The sequence below is a fragment of the Leucopleurus acutus genome, assembly GCF_964270905.1.
Source record: "Leucopleurus acutus genome assembly, chromosome: 3".
NCBI lineage: Eukaryota > Metazoa > Chordata > Mammalia > Artiodactyla > Delphinidae > Leucopleurus > Leucopleurus acutus.
Genome location: NC_139145.1, coordinates 112,460,615 through 112,481,067, shown reverse-complemented (window position 1 = coordinate 112,481,067; position 20,453 = coordinate 112,460,615). Strand labels below are relative to the sequence as shown.

Below are 20,453 nucleotides of genomic sequence, written 5' to 3'. Positions count from 1 at the left end.
AAAAAAAAAAGTTTCTATTTAGTGGCTCAAGAGGTAAAGTTTGGATTTAGGGTTAACATGAAAGCCTTAGTATGAAATAACTATAGAAATGGAGACGTATGGTTAAAGAGAAGGATAAATCTGGTGATACCCTTTTTCTCCTCCTACCTGAAGGGGCCATGACGAGAGGCATGACTTGACAGAATTTGCATTTTCCAGGGTTGTCTACCTTTCTTTGCTTCATTACTCTACATAGATCTGATCTATTCAGTTTTTCAGTAAATTCGTCAAGCTGTTAATGAACCCTCTGTTTACCTGCCATTGTTGTACAGGTTTTTGTAGTTCTTTTATTCTTCCAAACAACCCTTGCTGTCCTCCAGTGATAGGTGAGGTTGAGGGTTACCACACTTAAGTAACTTTTCCAGGCACCCAGGGGAGCTGAGGTGGAAAAGGGGCAACAGACTTGGAATGTTTTGAAATAAGACCTTTGCTACTTGGTAAAAATCACACTCAGGAAGAAGAAAGAGCTTTCCCCAGTCAAACGCTGGGTGATCGCTCCACCTCGGGTTTTTTTTTTTTTTTTAAATAACAGATTATTAAGATATAATCACATGTTATACAATTCACCCATTTACCATGTACAATTCAATGACTTTCAGTATACTCACAGAATTGTGCAGCCCTCATTAAGTCAATTTTAGAGCATTTTCATCACCCTCAAAGGAAACTCAGTACCCAATAGCAGTCACTTCCCATTTTCCCCAAGCAGGGCCCCCCTCACCGACCTAAGCAACCACGAATCTATTTTCTGTCTATAGATTTGTCTATTCTGAACATGTCATATAAATAGAATCATACCGTATGTGGCCTTTTTGTCTGGTTTCTTTCACTTAGCCTAATGTTTCCAAGGTTCATCCATGTTGTAGCATGTATCAGTACCTCCTTCCTTTCAAAAGTTGTTTTGATTTGATTTCTTTTTATTGTGGTAAAGTACACGGAACATAAAATTTTCATCTTAACCATTTTTAAGTGTACAGTTCAATTAAGTGCATTCATAATTTTGTACAACCATTACCTCCATCCATCTCTAGAATTCTTTTTGTCTTGTAGAATTGAAACTCTATAGCCATTAAATAATAGCTCCACATTCCCTCCTCCCCCAGTCCCTGGCCATCAACATTCTACTTTCCATGATTTTGAGTACTCTAAATTACATCACTCCTTTTTATTGTTGAATAATATGCCATTATATGGATCCACTTCAGTTCTTAATTCTTCAATATATAAACTCATTTTTATACCTAGGATCCACAGGGGAAGGAAGCTTTTATACTCACAAGGAAACTTGATACATTTGAAAAGTGATTTAAATATGTGTTTTGAAAACAAATTGAATAATAATAAAAAGGTAAAACATACATTTGAAAAGAAATTCAAATATATATCTCTAAAAGAAGAGAAGTCACAGGAAACTAGGTAAAGTATATATTAGAAAAGTCCTATATTTAAGAAGAAAGGGAGTCATAGTATTCCTTCAAAGGTTCTTAACCTTTAACGTTTGTGACATCAAGGTGTTTTTTAATTATGGTGTTGATTTCCCTAATATGTCTTTTTTCCTCTGGCTGCTTTTACGATTTTGTATTTATCACTGGTTTGCCCACATTTGATTTTTTTTTTTAACATCTTTATTGGGGTATAATTGCTTTACAGTGTGTTAGTTTCTGCTTTATACCAAAGTGAATCAGTTATACATATACATATGTTCCCATATCTCTTCCCTCTTGCATCTTCCTCCTTCCCACCCTCCCAATCCCACCCCTCCAGGCAGTCACAAAGCACCGAGCTGATCTCCCTGTGCTATGCGGCTGCTTCCCACTAGCTATCTACCTTACATTTGGTAGTGTATATATGTCCATGCCTCTCTCTCGCTTTGTCACAGCTCACCCTTCCCCCTCCCCATATCCTCAAGTCCGTTCTCCAGTAGGTCTGTGTCTTTATTCCTGTCTTACCCCTAGGTTCTTCATGACATTTTTTTTTTCTTAAATTCCATATATATATGTGTTAGCATACGGTATTTGTCTTTCTCTTTCTGACTTACTTCACTCTGTATGACAGACTCTAGGTCTATCCACCTCATTACAAATAGCTCAATTTCGTTTCTTTTTATGGCTAATATTCCATTGTATATATGTGCCACATCTTCTTTATCCATTCATCCGATAATGGGCACTTAGGTTGTTTCCATCTTTGGGCTATTGTAAATAGAGCTGAAATGAACATTTTGGTACATGACTCTTTTTGAATTATGGTTTTCTCAGGGTATATGCCCAGTAGTGGGATTGCTGGGTCGTATGGTAGTTCTATTTGTAGTTTTTTTAAGGAACCTCCATCCTGTTCTCCATAGTGGCTGTACCAATTCACATTCCCACCAGCAGTGCAGGAGTGTTCCCTTTTCTCCATACCCTCTCCAGCATTTATTGTTTCTAGATTTTTTGATGATGGCCATTCTGACTGGTGTGAGATGATATCTCATTGTAGTTTTGATTTGCATTTCCCTAATGATTAATGATGTCGAGCATTCTTTCATGTGTTTGTTGGCAATCTGTATATCTTCTTTGGAGAAATGTCTAGGTCTTCTGCCCATTTTTGGATTGGGTTGTTTGTTGTTATTGAGCTGCATGAGCTGCTTGTAAATTTTGGAAATTAATCCTTTGTCAGTTGCTTCATTTGCAAATATTTTCTCCCATTCTGAGGTTGTCTTTTGGTCTTGTTTATGGTTTCCTTTGCTGTGCAAAAGCTTTGAAGTTTCATTAGGTCCCATTTGCCACATTTGATTTTGATGAGCCTTAGTCTAGTATTTAAAAAAATTCTTATTTCTTCATTAATCTTTATCCTGTTTGGAGTTCATTTAAAGCTTCTTGGGTTCCATCAGTTTATAGTTTTCATCAAATTTGGAAGAATTTTTTGGCCACTTTTTTCTCAAAATTTTTTTCTGTCTCTTCCCTTTATTAATAGGGATGCTAGATTACTTAACATTATCCCTCAAATAAGGAAGCTCTTTTCATTTATTTTCCAGTATTATTTCCCCTTCTGCTTCATTTTGGATTGATTCTCCTGCTGTATTTTCAAGTTCAGTGATTTTTTTTCCAGTAGTATCTAATATGATATAAATTTAATTCAGTGAAATGTTCAGTTCAGATATTGTATATTTCATCTCTAGAAGTTCTGCATTGTTCTTTTTAAAAAATATCCCATTTTTCTATGTGAATTGTATTTCAGTAAAGCTGTTACCAAACAAAAACCTTCCATTCTGCTCCTCTTTATTTTTTCCTTTTCATTCTTGATTATATGGAACATGTTTATAATATGTGTTTTCATGTCCTTATATGCTAATTCTGTCATCTCTATCATTTCTGGTTTGGTACACCTTGACTGATTTTTCTACGTTTTGCATGTTTAGTAATTAATTATTTGGATTGTGTTTTGTATTTTTGTTTTTTAAATTTATTTATTTTTGGCTGCCTTGTGTCTTCATTGCGGCGTGCGGGCTTTATCTAGTTGCAGTGCGCGGGGGCTGCTCTTCCTTGCTGTGTGTGTGCTTCTCATTGCGGTGCTTCTCTTGTTGCAGAGCACGGGCTCTGGGCACGTGGGCTTCAGTAGTTGTGGTGTGTGGGCTCAGTAGTTGTGACTCACGGGCTCTAGAACGCAGGCTCAGTAGTTGTGGTGCACGGGCTTCGTTGCTTCACAGCATGTGGGATCTTCCTGGACCAGGGATGGAACCCCTGTGCCCTGCATCGGCAGGTGGACTCCCAACCACTGCGCCACCAGGGAAGTTCTGATAATAAGTATTTTGAACTTTGTATTGTTGTGTGCTGGGATTTGTGTTTCTTTAAAGAATGTTGAATTTTGTTCTGGCAAGTAGTTAAATTCCTTGTGGATCAGTTTGATCTTTTTAGGGATTGTTTTTAAGCTTTGGAAGAGAAGGTCTAGAGTAGCCCCATTCTTAAGCCTTGACTTTTCTAGAGTTGGGAAAGGATGGATAGTTGCAATAGCACACCATTATATAGTATTTACACCATAGAGACAATACATGTTAATAATCTTTAGATTATAGACAATAGTAAAATGTAATAAAAGTTTTAGGAAGCAATGAGGCCTGAGTATTTATTACCTTTGTTTTTTTTAAGTAGATAATTGGGGTAGGATTTTTTATTAATTATTATTATTATTTATTTTTGCTGTGTTGGGTCTTCGTTTCTGTGCGAGGGCTTTCTCTAGTTGTGGTGAGCGGGGGCCACTCTTCATCGCGGTGCGTGGGCCTCTCACTATCGCGGCCTCTCTTGTTGCGGAGCACAGGCTCCAGACGCGCGGGCTCAGTAGTTGTGGCTCACGGGCCTAGCTGCTCCGCAGCAGCATGTGGGATCCTCCCAGACCAGGGCTCGATCCTCCCAGACCAGGGCTTGAACCAGTGTCCCCAGCATTAGCAAGCAGATTCTCAACCACGGCACCACCAGGGAAGCCCTCTGTTACCTTTGTTTTAATTGTAAGTTTGTATACTGTAACATAATAGCTGTGTTTTACAACTGGCTCACAAAGTTCTTGAAGATTTCACTTACCGGTATGAGCTGGCTCCAGGGTTGTCTCTCTGTGTGGGCTAATTTTAGCTTCCTCATAGCAGTGGTGGCTGGTTTCCAAGAATGAGTATCCTCAGAGAGAGCCAGACGGAAGCTGTATTGTCTTTCACAGTCTAGCTTTGGAAGTTATATAGTGTCACTTCTGCCATACTCTGTTGGTTGAATTAGTTACAGAGGCCTGTGTGGGTTCAAGGGGAAGGAACATGGATTCCACCTTTCAGTGCAGGAGTGTCAGCATCACATAGGAAAAACATATGGGATGGAATATATATATGTCTGGCTACGTTTGGTAAATAAAATCTCCCCAGATTCAGACTTGACTTTTTGTTATTATTTTAATTACAGATAAACAGTGTAGAACTCTGTCTCAAATGCATTTTGATAAATACAAATATCCATTATCTTAATACTATATAAATGTGGACTTTCCAAAATCAATTAAAGATATTATAAAATATAGCCAGAGTATATAAAAATAAGATACAATTTTTTAAAAAGACCCGGGAAATGTATCAGATATTATACCTTTAAACCATATGCAGGAAGTTCAAATTGAAATCTGACTTAAATTCATTTTTTCCAGTTTACCCTAGACCATTTTATAAAAGACATCGATTAATATTTATAATTATTACACACTGCAATTAATATCCTAACATAAAGCTACTTAGTTATTTAAAATATTTTTTAATTGAAGTATAGTTGATTTACAATGTTGTGTTAGATTCCGGTGTACAGCAAAGTGATTCAGTCAGACATATTTTTTTTTTTGGATTTTTTTCCCTTATAGGTTATTACAAAATATTGAGTATAGTTCCCTTGCTATACAGTAGGTCCTCATTGTTTATCTGTTTTATATATAGTAGTTTGTATCTGCTAGTCCCAAACTCCTAATTTGTCTGTGCTCCCCCCCCCCACCCCTGGCCTTTCCCCTTTGGTAACCATAAGTTTGTTTTCTAACTCTGTGAGTCTGTTTCTGTTTTTGTAAATAAGTTCATTTGTATCACATTTTAGATTCCACATATAAGTGATATCATATGATAAAAGATTTTGTCTGACTTACTTCACTTAGTATGATAATCTCTAGGTCCATCCATGTTGCTGCTAATGGCATTCTTTTTTTTTTTTTTATGGCTGAGTATGAAGCTACTTAGTTTTAGTGAAAAAATCAAAATTTTTCATGGAATCAAATATGCCATTCCCCAAATTCCCATTTTTGCATTCTGTAATGACTGCCTATTATACAGAGTAAAAAATTTTATCCAGCAAACTTTCCATTTTCATTTTATGCTCTTAAATAAAGAATCACCTTTTGACGTTTAAAACAACATGCCCCAATTTGGAATGAATATTTAAAAACAAGGGCACTAAGATTAAAAAATAAGTCTTTTAAAAGAAGAAGTTCTGCCCTTTGCCTGGGTTTCTGTTGTTAGACAAGATTTGAAACTGCCTCTTAAATCTATTTATTTTTCTTTTTAAGGCTCTCCTCCTTGACTTGTGTCTTATTTTTATCTGCCTAAGCTTAAATATCTTCTTTTGAGCTTAAACCCTCAAAAACATTGGGTGTAATTTATCTTCCCAAACAGAGAATTCTTGAGACCCTGAGATCTATGAACATGGATTTGTTGATGTTTTTAATTCATTATAGATGTTTAACACATGTAGAGAATCATAAGCTTGATAAATTTCACAAACTGAAGTCACCTATATAACCATCACTTAGATCAAGAAACTATATTACTAGGACCCCCGGAAACCTCTCTGTGCTCCCTCCCACTGGCAACCCCTTCCCCCCACCAAGGATAACCACTATCCTGACTTCAGTATAGATTGGTTTTGCCTGAACATTGTGTTTAATTTAACTGATTTAAAATATGTTTGTAATATTCCAGAGGTTTTTCTTTTTTTCCTTTTTTTAAGATGAATTATTTTATCTGTAAAACAGATTCTTATACAGATTTTAAAAAATCTGTTTATAGTGGCACATATTTATATTTCAGCATCTACTCTGCTTCCTTCTAGATTAAAATTCTTTATTTAAAATATGATAATTCTTCTACCTCCTTGATCCTTCATAACCTAGGCCTAGAGGAGGAAGGCTGAGTAGAGAAAGTAACTATTATGTATCTACATTTTATGGTACACAAAAAATTAAAGCTCAAACAGTGAAGGTGTTAATTCAGTGAAAGATTTTTACTGAGAAGTTTTTGGCCTATTTAACATGTTGGGACAGCAACCGATGGCCTTATTTCTAGGGTATATCCTCTTAAGGGCTCAGAGACTTTAGTGATAATGTGGGCAAGTCTTAATCTCATATTGTGGCAATTTGATAGTTCATTTCATGGCATCTTCAGAAAAGGAAATAGTATAAGTGAGGTTTTAAGTATAGGAGCAGAATATGGAGGTTGTTAAGGTTTATTGGGGTACTGTTAAACTAAAACAGGAGAACAGCCAATTATTTTACCAGCAAAATGGATTTATCTGGGAGCAGGTAAGAACTGCAATTTAGGACATGCAACTATGGCAAACCACATGCAAGTTCAGCAAGGCAAAGGAGAGGAAACTCTTTTATAGAGGAGAAGAGGAATTTGGGAGGGTCATTGGAGGAAACTGGGAGTTCAAAGTATAGTGGCTTTTCTTTGGCTGAGTTGTGACAGTCTCTCATTGGTTGTACTGTTGCCAGGCAAGGAGAAAATCTTCCTCCTGCTGGTGGTAGTAAGCTAGTGTCACTTCTATAGGAGATGCAAGGTAAGTCTCTTCCTGTTGGGATCTGTATTGATGCTGGGTAGTATGTCCAGGAGAGCTCTCCCTGCTGGCCTCCCAACTCCATTTTAGGAGGTTTCCTTTTTAATTTTCATAGTACTCAGTTTTCCATGAGCCAGGTTTTGCACAGTAGTTACAGTCTTCCTCAAGGCCTAATTGAGGGACTGGTGCCTATATCTGTGTCCCTTCTCAGACATGAGGGTTTTGTAGCTCTTGGGGGCTTTGCACTTGAGAAGCCTTCCAATTTAGTTTTTTTCATTGAGGGCCTTATGAGGTGTTAGAATCTCTCTTAGGTATCTGTGAGGAAGGCAATGAAAGATTTTGGTTTTCCTGTGTAAGCTTCATTCTTCCCACAGATAACATGTTCGTATTTCCCCCTGGTTTTCTTTTAGATGGCTCAAGATTTGATGGTCCTAGGAGCATTAAGAAAAAATTGTAATTTTGGGTAATTGCTTGTGTACCAGTTCTTTCTCTTATTTTAGAGTTCAGGAATCATAATGGCTTGATATAAATGAACAAGTGTGGGACACCTTCTTTCCTAACTCTTGAGCTGTGGTGCACTCGTAGAAAGTCATTGTAGCCTAAGGATGAAAGATGGCTACACAGAAAAAGGAGAGAAAAAACTTTAAGAGATGTGGAAGGGTAGCAGAGAGGTTGTACAGAAGCATGGGCTCAATCCAGGATCTTTCTGAACTGACAAAAACCTTTCTGTATTGAGCATAACTCAAGGATGGAGCTTCAAGGTGGAATCTTCCTTGGCAGTGGTGAGAGTAGGGTAGGGTAGGGAAGGATGGTAAGGAGGAAGGCAAGAAACTGAGCCATCAAGCGCTCTTACCACATGCACGCTAAGTCCTTGCTGCACATCCAGCTGAGCAAACCCTGAAGTTTGTGGAAATAAGGCCTAGACATGGAATTTTTTAAAATATGAACTTTACTGTTTACTTAAAAAAATAAATAATGGGAAGAAAAGAGCAGAGCGTTCACTAGCTAGAAGAGTCCCTGGCTACTTCACCTTAGTTTTTAACACTTCAGTTTTAGATATTCTTTTTTCACATGAGTGCAATTCTAAGACTTATACCCCGCTCCCATCCCGGGAAAGTTTTTTTGAATCGATAGGGGGAAGTCCTTATATAATATAAAAACTTACACTATATGTTTGAAGAGTGATTCAAGTATACATCCTGAAAAGGGGAGAATAACAGTAAACAAGATGAATATATACATTTGAAAAGAGATTTCAAATATACATTTTTCTAGCTACAAGGTTAATAGGAGACAGGATAAAGTATAGATCTAAAAAGAGGTTTGCATATTAATATGAAAATATTTAAACTTTTAGAAATGAACAAAACCCAACTCTTGCCCTCAGAGTGTTTTTGCTTTAATGGGAAAGTAAGAGATAATAAATGCAGTCCCAGTTTCTTTATATTAAATAATAATTACCTAATAGTATTGCTCTAAAGGGTGAAAAGATGTATTCTGGCATATAGTAGATACCCAGTACATGATAGTTTCCCTTATTTTATGGGTTGCTTGCTTATTAATAACTGCTAATTGGCAGAGTGTGATAAGTGCTGTAGAGAGATGCGATCTTGTTATAGGAACATAGAGAAAGAAAAGATGACTTTAAACTGGGAGAATTAGCAGAATTTCATGAAAAAGTAGTTTTGAGATGGGTCTGGACGAAGTGAGTACAATTTGCCATGTGGAAATTGGGGTCAAGGGCATTCTGGGGAGAAAGAATAGCATGAGCAAAGCTGTGGAGGCAGGAAGGCACATGTCCTGGGGGTGGTTTCCTTGGTGAATTCCTGGTGTCAGTATCTTTAGGTCTTTCCCGTGGAGCTGGTCAGTTTCCCCAGTCCAGAGTCTTGTGAGCTCCTGCCTGGAGAGAGAACTCTGGCTGCCTGTGTTCTGAGAGCTGGTGAGAAGAGGCTGGTTTCTCCACATACAGTAAGCCTGTATTCACATCATTCTTATGGCTCAGGCACAGTACTGCCTCTCACCTGTGCCTGTTTTGCCTTTTCCAGAGAAATCTCCAGTCTTCTTCTGAGGTAGAAGGAGGACAGGTACCCTTGAGTTTGGAGTGGGGTAGGGGTCTAGGGATTAAATTGTTTTGAACCAGTTCTGTTTATTTTAGAACCTCCCTTTTTTCCATTTCCAGAGCTACTGGTGCCCTGATTCTTGAGCCATTTAATAAGCATTTTGTGTTCTAAGTAGGATTGGTTCCTGGTTTTATATATTACTGATTTAGGATTTAGCTTTCAGGTATGCTAAATTGGTTATTGCTTATCCATTTATCCTTCTAGCTTCAGATATTTTGTTTGCAGTTGTCACCTCTTCTTTTCTGTCTGCCCTGTTGTAGTTTTTTTTTTTTTTTTTTTTGAATCCTTTTCCCCCTTTTATTTTTTATTTATTTATTTATTTATTTTGCGGTACGCGGGCCTCACTGTTGTGGCCTCTCCCGTTGCGGAGCACAGGTTCCGGACGCGCAGGCTCAGTGGCCATGGCTCACGGGCCCAGCTGCTCCGCGGCATGTGGGATCTTCCCGGACGGGGGCACGAACCCGTGTCCCCTGCATCGGCAGGCGGACTCTGAACCACTGCGCCACCAGGGAAGCCCCTGTTGTAGTTTTTAATGGGGTTTCAGGACCAAGTGAAATTAGATCTATGTTTCAATATGCCATCTGCACCCTGAACCCGAGGTTTCTTTATTTCCTTATCACATTATAGTTAGATTCATTGCTTTAGTGAGAAGCTCCCTCTTTAAAAATCCTATGCTAATTATGAATTGACATAATGAGATAAAATACTATTGTTATATTTTCTTCTGACTTGCTAAGAGCCAAAGAAACATCTGAGGACCAGGATCGTTTTAAAGTCTCTGGAAAAATTGAAAGAATTCTGCTGCGATTCTGCCCTTCCTCAAAATAGAGTCCAGACAGAGTCTCTTCAGAAGAGATTTGCAGTTCTGCCAAAATGTACTGATTTTGATGATATCAATCTTCTACGTGCAAAGAATGCAGTTTCTTCTGAAGATTCCAAATCTCAAACTAGTCAAAAGGTATGTAACTCTTATATAGATGAATATCCAGTTACTTAGAACTGTAGGTTCTCACGTGCCATTAGGTTTGTGGGTTCACTCAGGGCACTGGTTCCCAAACTTGGCTGATCATCCAAATGAGATGAGGGAGCTTTTGCTTTTTAGTTTTTTGTTTTTAAATTCCTGGAGATTGTGATTTACTATGTATTAAGGCAAGATGAATTAGTTTTATTAAAACAACAGAAAACCAAGAAAACCTCCCAGCAGATTCTGATATACAGCCTGGATTAGGAGCCACTGACTTGGAGGGATTCTTTATTAATAATTAATACAAGCACAGTTTCTTATAGTCCTCCTTATAGTTTCCATGATTAGTCTGGAAAATCACAGTGAATAATTTGTAGACATGTTTTGAGGTTTTTAGTTGAAAGCTTGGCTGATATAATAACTTCAGAGTTTAACCAAACGTATATGGCTTCCTTACTTCTTCCACTGTTCGGTGATTATTAGTATTTTTCACCATTGCAAAATCAGGGAATTTAACTCTTGATCCATCATTGAAATCTATTATAATTCAGAATTAGTGGTTCTCAGCCCAGCTTTAAATTAGAATCACCTTACTGTCATAATTTTGAATGGTGACAGTTAGTTACTGGACTTATATAGTTTTCATGAAAAACTGGGCATGGATATCGTTTAAAAGCTCTCATTTTAATGTGTAGCCATGATCGAAAACCATGGAGTTAGAGAACTAGTTCTTTACTTTTTTTTAATGAGTCATTTAAATCTAATGAAAACTATGGATTCGTTACTCAGAAAAATACTCAGACCAACACAATTTTGTATCTAATTTTCAGAAGTTCACACTCCTTCCCACAAAGTCCAGATTCATGAACTCCTCCTTCAGCCAGGCCGTAAGATCCATTGACTTATTTTACATCATCAGAAAAAAAGTTGCTTTGTTTTCATTTTTAATCTTTTTTTAGTACTTAGAAGCAGTTCACCTGAGTGTAGTGGTCATAAAGTATAGAGGTCAAAAAGTTTGTCTGTGTATGTTCACTTTATTAATTGGAGAATTTATCCTAGGGTCTCATGAGATTTACTGTTGGTTTATACATAAAATGACCAACTTGGCATTTCTGATTCACAGCACATTAGAAGTAACCAGTTAGAAGGGACACCGAGAAATAGGTCCTGAAATTCCCATTTTATTATCCTGATCATCCTCAATTGTCAAGACAAAGTTAAATTGAGTTCAGAATGGTGTCTCTGGGAATATGAAAAAGAGTATATCTGAGAAATATTTTCACGCAAATGGTGGGGAAAAAAAGTTGCTTAATACTCAAGTATTCAGATTGACTTGTTTATTCGTATCCCGTATGCTTAAAACTATTTGCTGGATTCCTACTTTCATTCCCTATATGAATAAGGTAATAAAGTAAGAACTTTCTTTTTCCAGGAAATATATTTTTTTAAGTATTCATTAAGTTTTGCAGTATGTGGTTTTCTTGAATTTTAGATAACAGTCATGGAAATGAAGTAGAAAATCCATCATAATTAAAAGCAAATGCATTCTCCAACCTGGTATATTGACCCACTTTTCTCCTGCCATACCTGTCCATACCTTACCAGATCTCACTGCTGATCTTTGGAGGTTTGCTTGGCTTCGCTATTCAGATAAACTGTGTCTCTACCTGCTATTCCAGCTAAGCTGAATTTTTTAAACCTTTAGCAACTGCAACTGTAGAGAACGTGTTTCTGGGCTTTCCTTGGACTGCGGTCCCCTCCCTGGGCCATATAAGACATTTCTCTTTCTCTCTTCTCTGCCTCTGCTGGTCACTAGTCTTTTAGACCATATTTTTAATTTCAGGGGTAGCTGGTAAGTTTTTAGATGTTGGCAGTGACCCAGTGACAGTTAATTAGAAGCTGGATTTATCCTTTTGACAAAAATAATCAATAGTCAATCTAAGAAAGAAGTGAAAAATTTTATTTGAGCCAACCTGAGGATTATAACCCAGGAGGTAGTCTCTCAGAGAGCTCTGAGAACTGTTCCAAAGAAGTAAAGGGCGGGGAGGCCAGCATATGTGTGATTTTGGTAAAGGGGGTATGTGCACTCAAGCACACATCTCGGTAGAAGGTTGCTGCTAGTCACAAGGAACAGACATCTTAGTTAATGATTTTAGTGCTTTTCTAAGTATGGGATGATGCAAGAATCCAGGTTTATAAAAAAATTTCTCCTGAAAATATCTAACTATCTGAGGGCAAGTTTCACAAAGAGCCTCATCCTGATCTTCCTGAATTCCTTTCAGGGTGTAATATAGGTCAGCAACCACAGTAGCTAATGACTTCATTCTTATAGAATTGGTTGATGGGCAAACAGTCTTTATTTTGTAATCGGTTCCCTTTCGGTCTTAATTTCAACCAAGGTTTGGGAGGCATTTTGTGATCAGTTTGTCCTGTGGCGCTAGGAATACTCATTCTCAGGTCAGGCAAGGATTTTGTTGATAGGCCACTCACTGTGCTGTTCCTGGACTAGGCCCTGTTAACAGTAGCCGAAAGCCTCTGAACCACCTGTCTTGTAGTCTGTTATGGTCTAGAAAACGATTCTCTCTTGTTGCTTCTTCCCATATCTAGAGTTACACTATTAAAATCACTGATCATATAGGACTGTGTATTTTGTCAATTGTTTTAAGTCGCCTAATCATTATTAATTTTATTGGAGGCTCAGTCATACATTTGGTAACGCAAGAAACAATTATATTATAAAATAGGCAGAATACAAGTAATATAGCTAGTAACATTAATAAGGTCATAAGTAAGTATTTAAGCTAAGAAGACTTCCATTAGGTGCCCAGTGTCTCCCCAGGTCGTCTGACCGGTATGTTATGCACCAATGGCTATCTTTAAGGGAAATGGTATGTTGGCATTGTATATAAAGTTCCCCATAGATGTCTGTGTGTACGAGGTGAGTGGGTGGGTCATCGTGACCCCTTAAAGGATTGAGAAAGAAATGTTAGTTTCCAAGGAGTTATAAGGCTGGCACCAGAAGGAGGAAAATTGATCTTAATGGTTGAGCAGGTATTTCTGCTAAACCTAAGCATAAGGCAGATAGATGCACAATGCACACTGAAGGGGAGGGAGGGGGCCAAAATGGGGAGAGAAAAATTTTGTTTAGATTTTTCTTGCCTTTTCTTAAAATATGAATTTTTATGTCATCAATTGTACAGATTTGTTTCACTTGACCTTAATAAGTCTCAGAAGCAAGGAATTCGCTCTAAGCTGTGAACTGGATTTAGTTATGGTTTTCATATAGACAGGTGGATATCAGGAATACTAATGTTGAAAATGTAACCTTGTGCTTTATGTTTTCCAAAAGCTGTTTCTCATCTCTCTTTACCAAACAAATTGTGGTTCTTTCTTGGAATAAAGATTATGGAATATACTATCTTTTAGACTGTACTTGGAAATTTAAACGTTAAGTGCAGGTTTAGCTGCTGGCATGCTTGTTGAGAGTGGTTTTGCCTTACCGCTGAGGGAGACAGATCGATGCCTGATGACTTTTTGTGCCTTATATATCTGGGAATAAAGAAAATAAAATGGTTAATTATAATTGGCTTAATGAAATCCAATTTAAAGAGAAGTATAGAAAGCTTTTTTAGTTTAGGCTTTCAAAATTTGCTCAAATAATTATACAGTAGTTTAGTTTGGCTCACTTTTTTAAGTCATTTACTTTGAAAAAATTCCAAACCTGCAAGAAAATATGCCTAATATATGATATACTCTTGTAAACTTTTCACTTGGATTCACCAATTATTAGCTTTGTGTCAAATTTACGTTCTGGAACTATTATTACAGTTAATACTTTTTAAACTATAAAAATCTTTCGGTTGCCAGGACAAGACACTCAGTCATTGTGGATCATCACATAGCAGTTGTGAAAACTTACAGAAGACTTCTGATTCTAAACCATCTAACAAACGGACCAAAAGCATCTACACCCCCTTAGAATTACAATACATAGAAATGAAGCAGCAGCAGAAAGATGCAATTTTGTGTGTGGAATGTGGATATAAGTATAGATTCTTTGGGGAAGATGCAGAGGTAAGTTGTTTTCTCAGACACTGTTTCCTGTTTTTTTGTCCAGCCTTAAATATTTTCCAGTGTTTTTATTTCATTTTCTGACCTCATGGAGAAGCTAATGTGATCAATTACCTTCAAAAATACTTTCATTTAAAGTAAAAACTAAAAATAGACACAAGCAAACTTGGTGGATGCTAGATTTGTGGGGAAGGAAATGAGGGGTCCCTGTTGGAATGTTCGTGCTTATTCTCCATGGTGCTGGCCCAGTATCTTTCATCCATCGAAAGTCAATTGTGAATGAACCATAATCGTGTGAGTATTCCTAATGAAGACTCAAGCAAGAAAAAGAAAATTGAGATGTACAGATATTCCTCTTTTTACCCTTAACTTATGAATTTTCATAGCCAGGAACATAGTTAAATCTCAGTGGAAGAGCACATTAACTCTGCCAGCCACCAACAAGTGTGTGAAGTCTTACAGGTCTCCGTATATCAGCTGTCTTGCTATCTTAGTCTAAGTTGAGTTTGTGTTTAATTTGGGGTGTTTGATATAGGCCTAAGTTAAGAAGGTTAAAAGTAAATTTGAGCATTTAGGGGCAAGCTTAGGCTTGGTATTGCTGGTGGTGCTGTTGAAGTCACGAATGATTGTGATGATCCCTTAGTTTTAGGCCTGGTTGGATAGTACGTCTTCAGAGAGTGATGAGGTGGCTCGTCTGCCACCTCATGAATGGGGAGTGGAGACCTGGCCAACTTTTGTTCTTCTAGCGTCCTAAGTCCTGTGGCTGGAAAGTGGTGTTCTCTAGTTCAGATGGCATGATGCTCTCTTCTGTGTCATGAAATTAGACTTTGAAACAGCATCCACGTGTTTCCTGAGGACAGGAACCACGTGGTTGGCCTCTTATAGATGAAGGGGTGAAAGGAAGTGCTGTTGTCTGCCCTTCTCTCTAGGTTGAGTGCTAAATTCAGCCTTGACCACAGTAAAGACTGATGTCTTCTTGCCCTGAAGTGATGAACTAATACAGTTCAGAGACGGGTGGTATAGGGGAGTGAGAGTGGAGGAATGACTCCAATTCCGTGGCCCCAGTGGGCAATATCTAAGCCCTGGGACTTTGTAGAAAAACGTAGGGAATCAGGTGGTGCTGCCTGATTCTGCATTCCTATCATTCATGCATCATTAAGTAGCTAACCAGACCAGGGGGTTCTTTTCTCACTTCCTCAAAGATGCCCTCTGTCCAAGGAGGTTCCTCATGTATGTATACTCCGTGGTATCTCCTAATTTTCAGTTATTTGCATGTGCTAAGTAGCAAATTCTTATTCTACTTCAGTCTCATGGTCTCTGTGTTGTGCAGGGAAAGCTCAGCACTTTTAAGGTTTTGATAGATCTAAGCACATAAAAGAAAGCCTGTCATATTTTTCTGAGTTGTTTATAAATATAGATGTTGGCTTTGAGGTTAGGCCATGGACACTGTTAAAAAAAAGATAAAACCATAGGCTTGTACACAGTGAATGTCTTTTAAACTTTTTATTGACATACCGCACAGAGAAGTGCACAAATCCTAAATGTATACCTCGATGGATTTTTAACAAAGTGAACAAACACTGCACAGGGAATCTAGAAGTAGAAATTTATTGATATTTTCTTCTTAAATTTTTTTAGATTGCAGCCCGGGAGCTCAATATCTATTGCCATTTAGATCACAACTTTATGACAGCAAGCATACCTACTCACCGGCTGTTTGTTCACGTACGCCGCCTTGTGGCCAAGGGATATAAGGTCAGCTTTGGCTTCAACTTGTGGGAAAAGGGGATTAGCGTCTCTTCCAGAGAGGGAAATGTTTTCTAAGATGGTAGGCTATAACTGGTTTTGGAATTTGATATTTTGGAGAAGTTAAAATTTGTCATAATTATTGGCAGTATAGCTCCATGAGTTTTTAACATACTAGATATTTAGGGTAAAAAGTTTCTTCAACTCTGTGATGGAGTGTTTCATAGTGATTTATCCACACTTGCAAGGTCCTTGTGGTACTTATTACTTAAGCCCTACCTCTGGACATTGTGGACTAATTTGTTTATTTTAAATGTTTCAGAATTAACCTTTCAAAATCTAGAATTAATGTTTTGTTAACAAATTTTCCATCGTATTTGATATGCAGTATTTCTTACTTTTGTTGAAGGTGGGAGTTGTGAAACAAACTGAAACAGCTGCGTTAAAAGCCATTGGGGACAACAAAAGTTCACTCTTTTCCCGGAAATTGACTGCTCTTTATACAAAATCTACACTTATCGGAGAAGATATCCTTTTCAAATAGGAATTGTTTTTCTTAAATGTTACAAGGACTTTGTTTTAAATAGCATTTTTTAAAACTGTTCTTTGATTGGGTACCTTTTTGATGAGATGAGGCAGTATGGTTACCTTGACCTGTGATTAGTAAGGTACTGAAGAGAGAAGAGTTGATATTGGCTGGAAAGAAGCATTTTTCAAATGCCATAGTAAAAGGAGAGTTCATTGTATTTTAAGAGCAAGAAAAAAGAGAGCCTGATAAAAGATGATAGCAAGTTAGCAACTGATGTGAAATTACATCTTTCCTAGGCCTTTGTGGGCAGTGGTTAGGTGCTTAGGGCTTACAAGCTCTTGTAGATCTTCCTAAGATGAGACCTAAAAAATCGCTTATTTACTTCAAAATGTGAAAAGAAAACTACCAAGTTAACACACAGTTAACTGCTTATAAAACATAATAGTAGGTCATCTTCATTAATTGTTAGCATCATAAGAATTTTATTACTTTTCAAAATGGATTGTAAGCTTTCTCACTTGCAAGAACCCTCAGTATATATAATGATTGCCCCCCAGTTTATAGTCATTGATAAACTCAATGAGTTACTCGAAGCAAAATGATTTTAACAGCAAAGTCATAACATTCTATCAATTATTTAAAAACCAAATAATTATATATCAAATATGATAAGGAAGCATTTTGGTTACTGTGGAATGGGGTCAGGTCTCTCAGAATAAAAGAATGTAGGGATAAGGTCTTAAATGATACTGTGTGAAGGTATTGCTGTTATGGTTTATTACAGATGTGCTTATTTAGACGCCTGCTTAGCTTCTCCCCAAATTCTGAAGGCTGTTTTATTCCATTAATACCATGAATATGGAACGGTTATCACTCAGAGTGGACCCCAGACCATTAATAGCTCTTTGTTGTTTTAAGCTGACCAGGCTGTAAGAACTTCGCAATTTTATTGTTTCTTTTGCCTGAACTTGAGTCTCTTTTTCAAAGCCTGCTTCTAAAGCAGCACCCCTCCGTGCTTCTCTTTTGCTGCTGCTGTAGCTCTTATCTGCTGATGCCCAAAGTGGATGTTCCCAGACTGACTTTGTCCAAAATCAGCTTTCATCCCTGAGAATTTATGTGATGGACTTACTGCACACACACACACACACGCGCACACACAACACACACACACACGTATGTATGTTTCTGTTTTCTTTTTTGGTTTTCTTTTCTCATATCTTTTAAAAATTCTCTTGCTATGTCTGAGAGCTGTTAGGTACTTTAACGGAGGAAAGTAATTTACACTATTTTAGTGTATCCATGCTTTGACTTGTGGAATTAAACATCACGAGATTGTTAAGGAGTCAAGGCTCAGCATCATCCAAGTAAAGCAGAGGGTTAAAAATTGGTGCTTCTACAGGATCTGAGGCATATCACAGGCCCTTTGGAAGTGAGAGGATAATAGTTGTCTGTTCTCATGAGTCTTACATCTTAGGGAAGATAAGTCATGTAACTATGATCAGAATAAATCAGAAGAGTAAATGCTGTATGGAAGAGTTTTGCATAAAGCAAAAATGCCCAGGAAAAGGAACCATTATTTTAAGGGAGAAAAGCTAATGGGAATGTAGCATTTGTTTTTCTTTAATGATTATTACATGTAAATCCTTTAGTCAAGCTGGATGATGCTGTTAATGTCGATGAGATAATGACTGATACTTCTACCAGCTATCTTCTGTGTATCTGTGAAAATAAGGAAAATGTTAAAGACAAAAAAAAGGGGAACGTTTTCATTGGACTTGTGGTAAGTACTTTGTAGGTGAAGAATGAATGATAGGGACTTCCCTGGTGGCACAGTGGTTAAGAATCCGCCTGCCAGTGCAGGGGACACAGGTTCAAGCCCTGATCCGCGAAGATCCCACATGCTGCAGAGCATCTAAGCCCGTGAGCCACAACTGTTGAGCCTGCGCTCTAGAGCCCACGAACCACAACTATTGAGCCTGTGCACCTAGAGCCTGTGCTCTGCAACAAGAGAAGCCACCGCAATGAAAGACCTGCGCACCACAACGAAGAGTAGCCCCCGCTCGCCACCACTAGAGAAAGCCTGCACACAGCAACGAAGATCCAACACAGCCAAAAATAAATAAATAAAAATTAAAGAAAACAAATGATAGATGTTCAAGGGATCTTTAAATATGTGTAATCATGTATGGTTTATAATGAGGCTATCTGATGGGTTGTGTCCTCAAGTAATTATACTAGAAAAATATTTTCCTCCCAATTTTATATGTTAAGTTACTAGTTATAATTTTCTCAGGTGGCTACTTGGCACTCTGTGCTATGGAGAGATCCAGATAGTTTCTGTCCATGGGCTCTAGCAGTTTAGGGTTGAAGATAGACCCAGTGACAGGCATGCATGTGGACAGTGTACAGATAGCAGAATAGAAGTCAACACATGCATGGATAACAGAGGTTTTACAAATTTCCTCTAGGGATTTGAAGTTAAACACAAATGATTATGGGATTGTCATATCTAGTTTAGAGGAAAGTTTGAGAGTTAAAGGGAAATGATAGCTGGGTAGTACAAAACTCTTTTTAATAAGGATTAGGAATATTTATAACCAGTCTTCCAGGTAAGTATAATTTGTGAACCATAGTTTTATTGATCTTGCCTTCTGGCAATTTGTGAGCAGATTTGCCCATTTATAGACTTACTTGGACTCTGCTTAAAATCTTAGGTTTAAGGGCCCTTTGGAACTATTAGACTCCCTTGTTCTGTTAAGCACAAGTAGGATCCTTTGCCTAATAATAACTCATTCTCTTTGTTTTTTACAAACTTCTGCAACCAGCTACAATATCAACAAAAATTCTTACAACCCAAATGCCTCCAAAGTACCTTTTAATACCTCATTCTGACTGCATAACTTTGTGCTAACTTGACATTTGCTTAATCAGTAAGCCTTTCTCTCCGGACTTTGCATTACTGTTGGATGGCTCTAAATGATTTTTTTACCCTTGAGAAGCACTTTTTATCTAGCTGCAGGCAATTGAACCTACCTACAGATAGTAAGGTTACTTGCTTTTAAGCTTTATCAGATGTAATGTGCTATTTTATATTTACCTAGAACTCAATCTAAGGAGCAGAGCTGATAGTATACAACTCCTACTTTGTGCGGTTAGAAATATGCTCTGGCCTACTGCCAAAGTTAACCGTAGTGTATGAACTGGCATGCAAAAAAAAAAAAAAACAAAGAAATGATAGTTTGCATCTCAGGCATTTTCTTGGGATCCATTCTTTACCTCACCAACCACTTTTGGGCTGACGACATCCAGAGGTCTGGTCCAGGCTGCACCTCTCTTGTGAGCTCCAGGCTCTTGCTTCCAACTCTTCATTGGACAAGGCACTCAAATTCAGTGTGGCTGAAACGGATCTCATCTTCCTTTACCCTGTTCTTGCTGGGTTTTTCCCTGTTGTGGTGAGTGTCACATGTTCCCCAGTCACTACCTAGGAGTCATCCTTTGGATACTGGTAGTTAGTCTGAAATCAAAGGCTTTTGTGTTGTACTGCCACTGCCATCAGGCCCACTACCGTCAGGCTGGGCAATGCACAGCTTTATACAGACTGACTATGGGTTTATCAATGTTACATATCACACAGAGTAGTACATGTTGCAGGTTTTATGACATAG

General features: G+C 37.8%; 1 protein-coding gene across 1 annotated transcript in view; it reads left to right on the top strand.

The window, feature by feature from the left end:
• MSH3 (mutS homolog 3) overlaps positions 1-20,453 on the top strand; it is a 183,914-nt gene that overhangs the window by 2,430 nt on the left and 161,031 nt on the right. Inside the window, exons 3-7 of the mRNA XM_082836378.1 lie at positions 10,216-10,436; positions 14,310-14,516; positions 16,152-16,268; positions 16,669-16,786; positions 18,423-18,568. Coding sequence (XP_082692504.1) covers positions 10,216-10,436; positions 14,310-14,516; positions 16,152-16,268; positions 16,669-16,786; positions 18,423-18,568 — 809 coding nt within the window. The remainder of the gene's footprint in view (positions 1-10,215; positions 10,437-14,309; positions 14,517-16,151; positions 16,269-16,668; positions 16,787-18,422; positions 18,569-20,453) is intronic.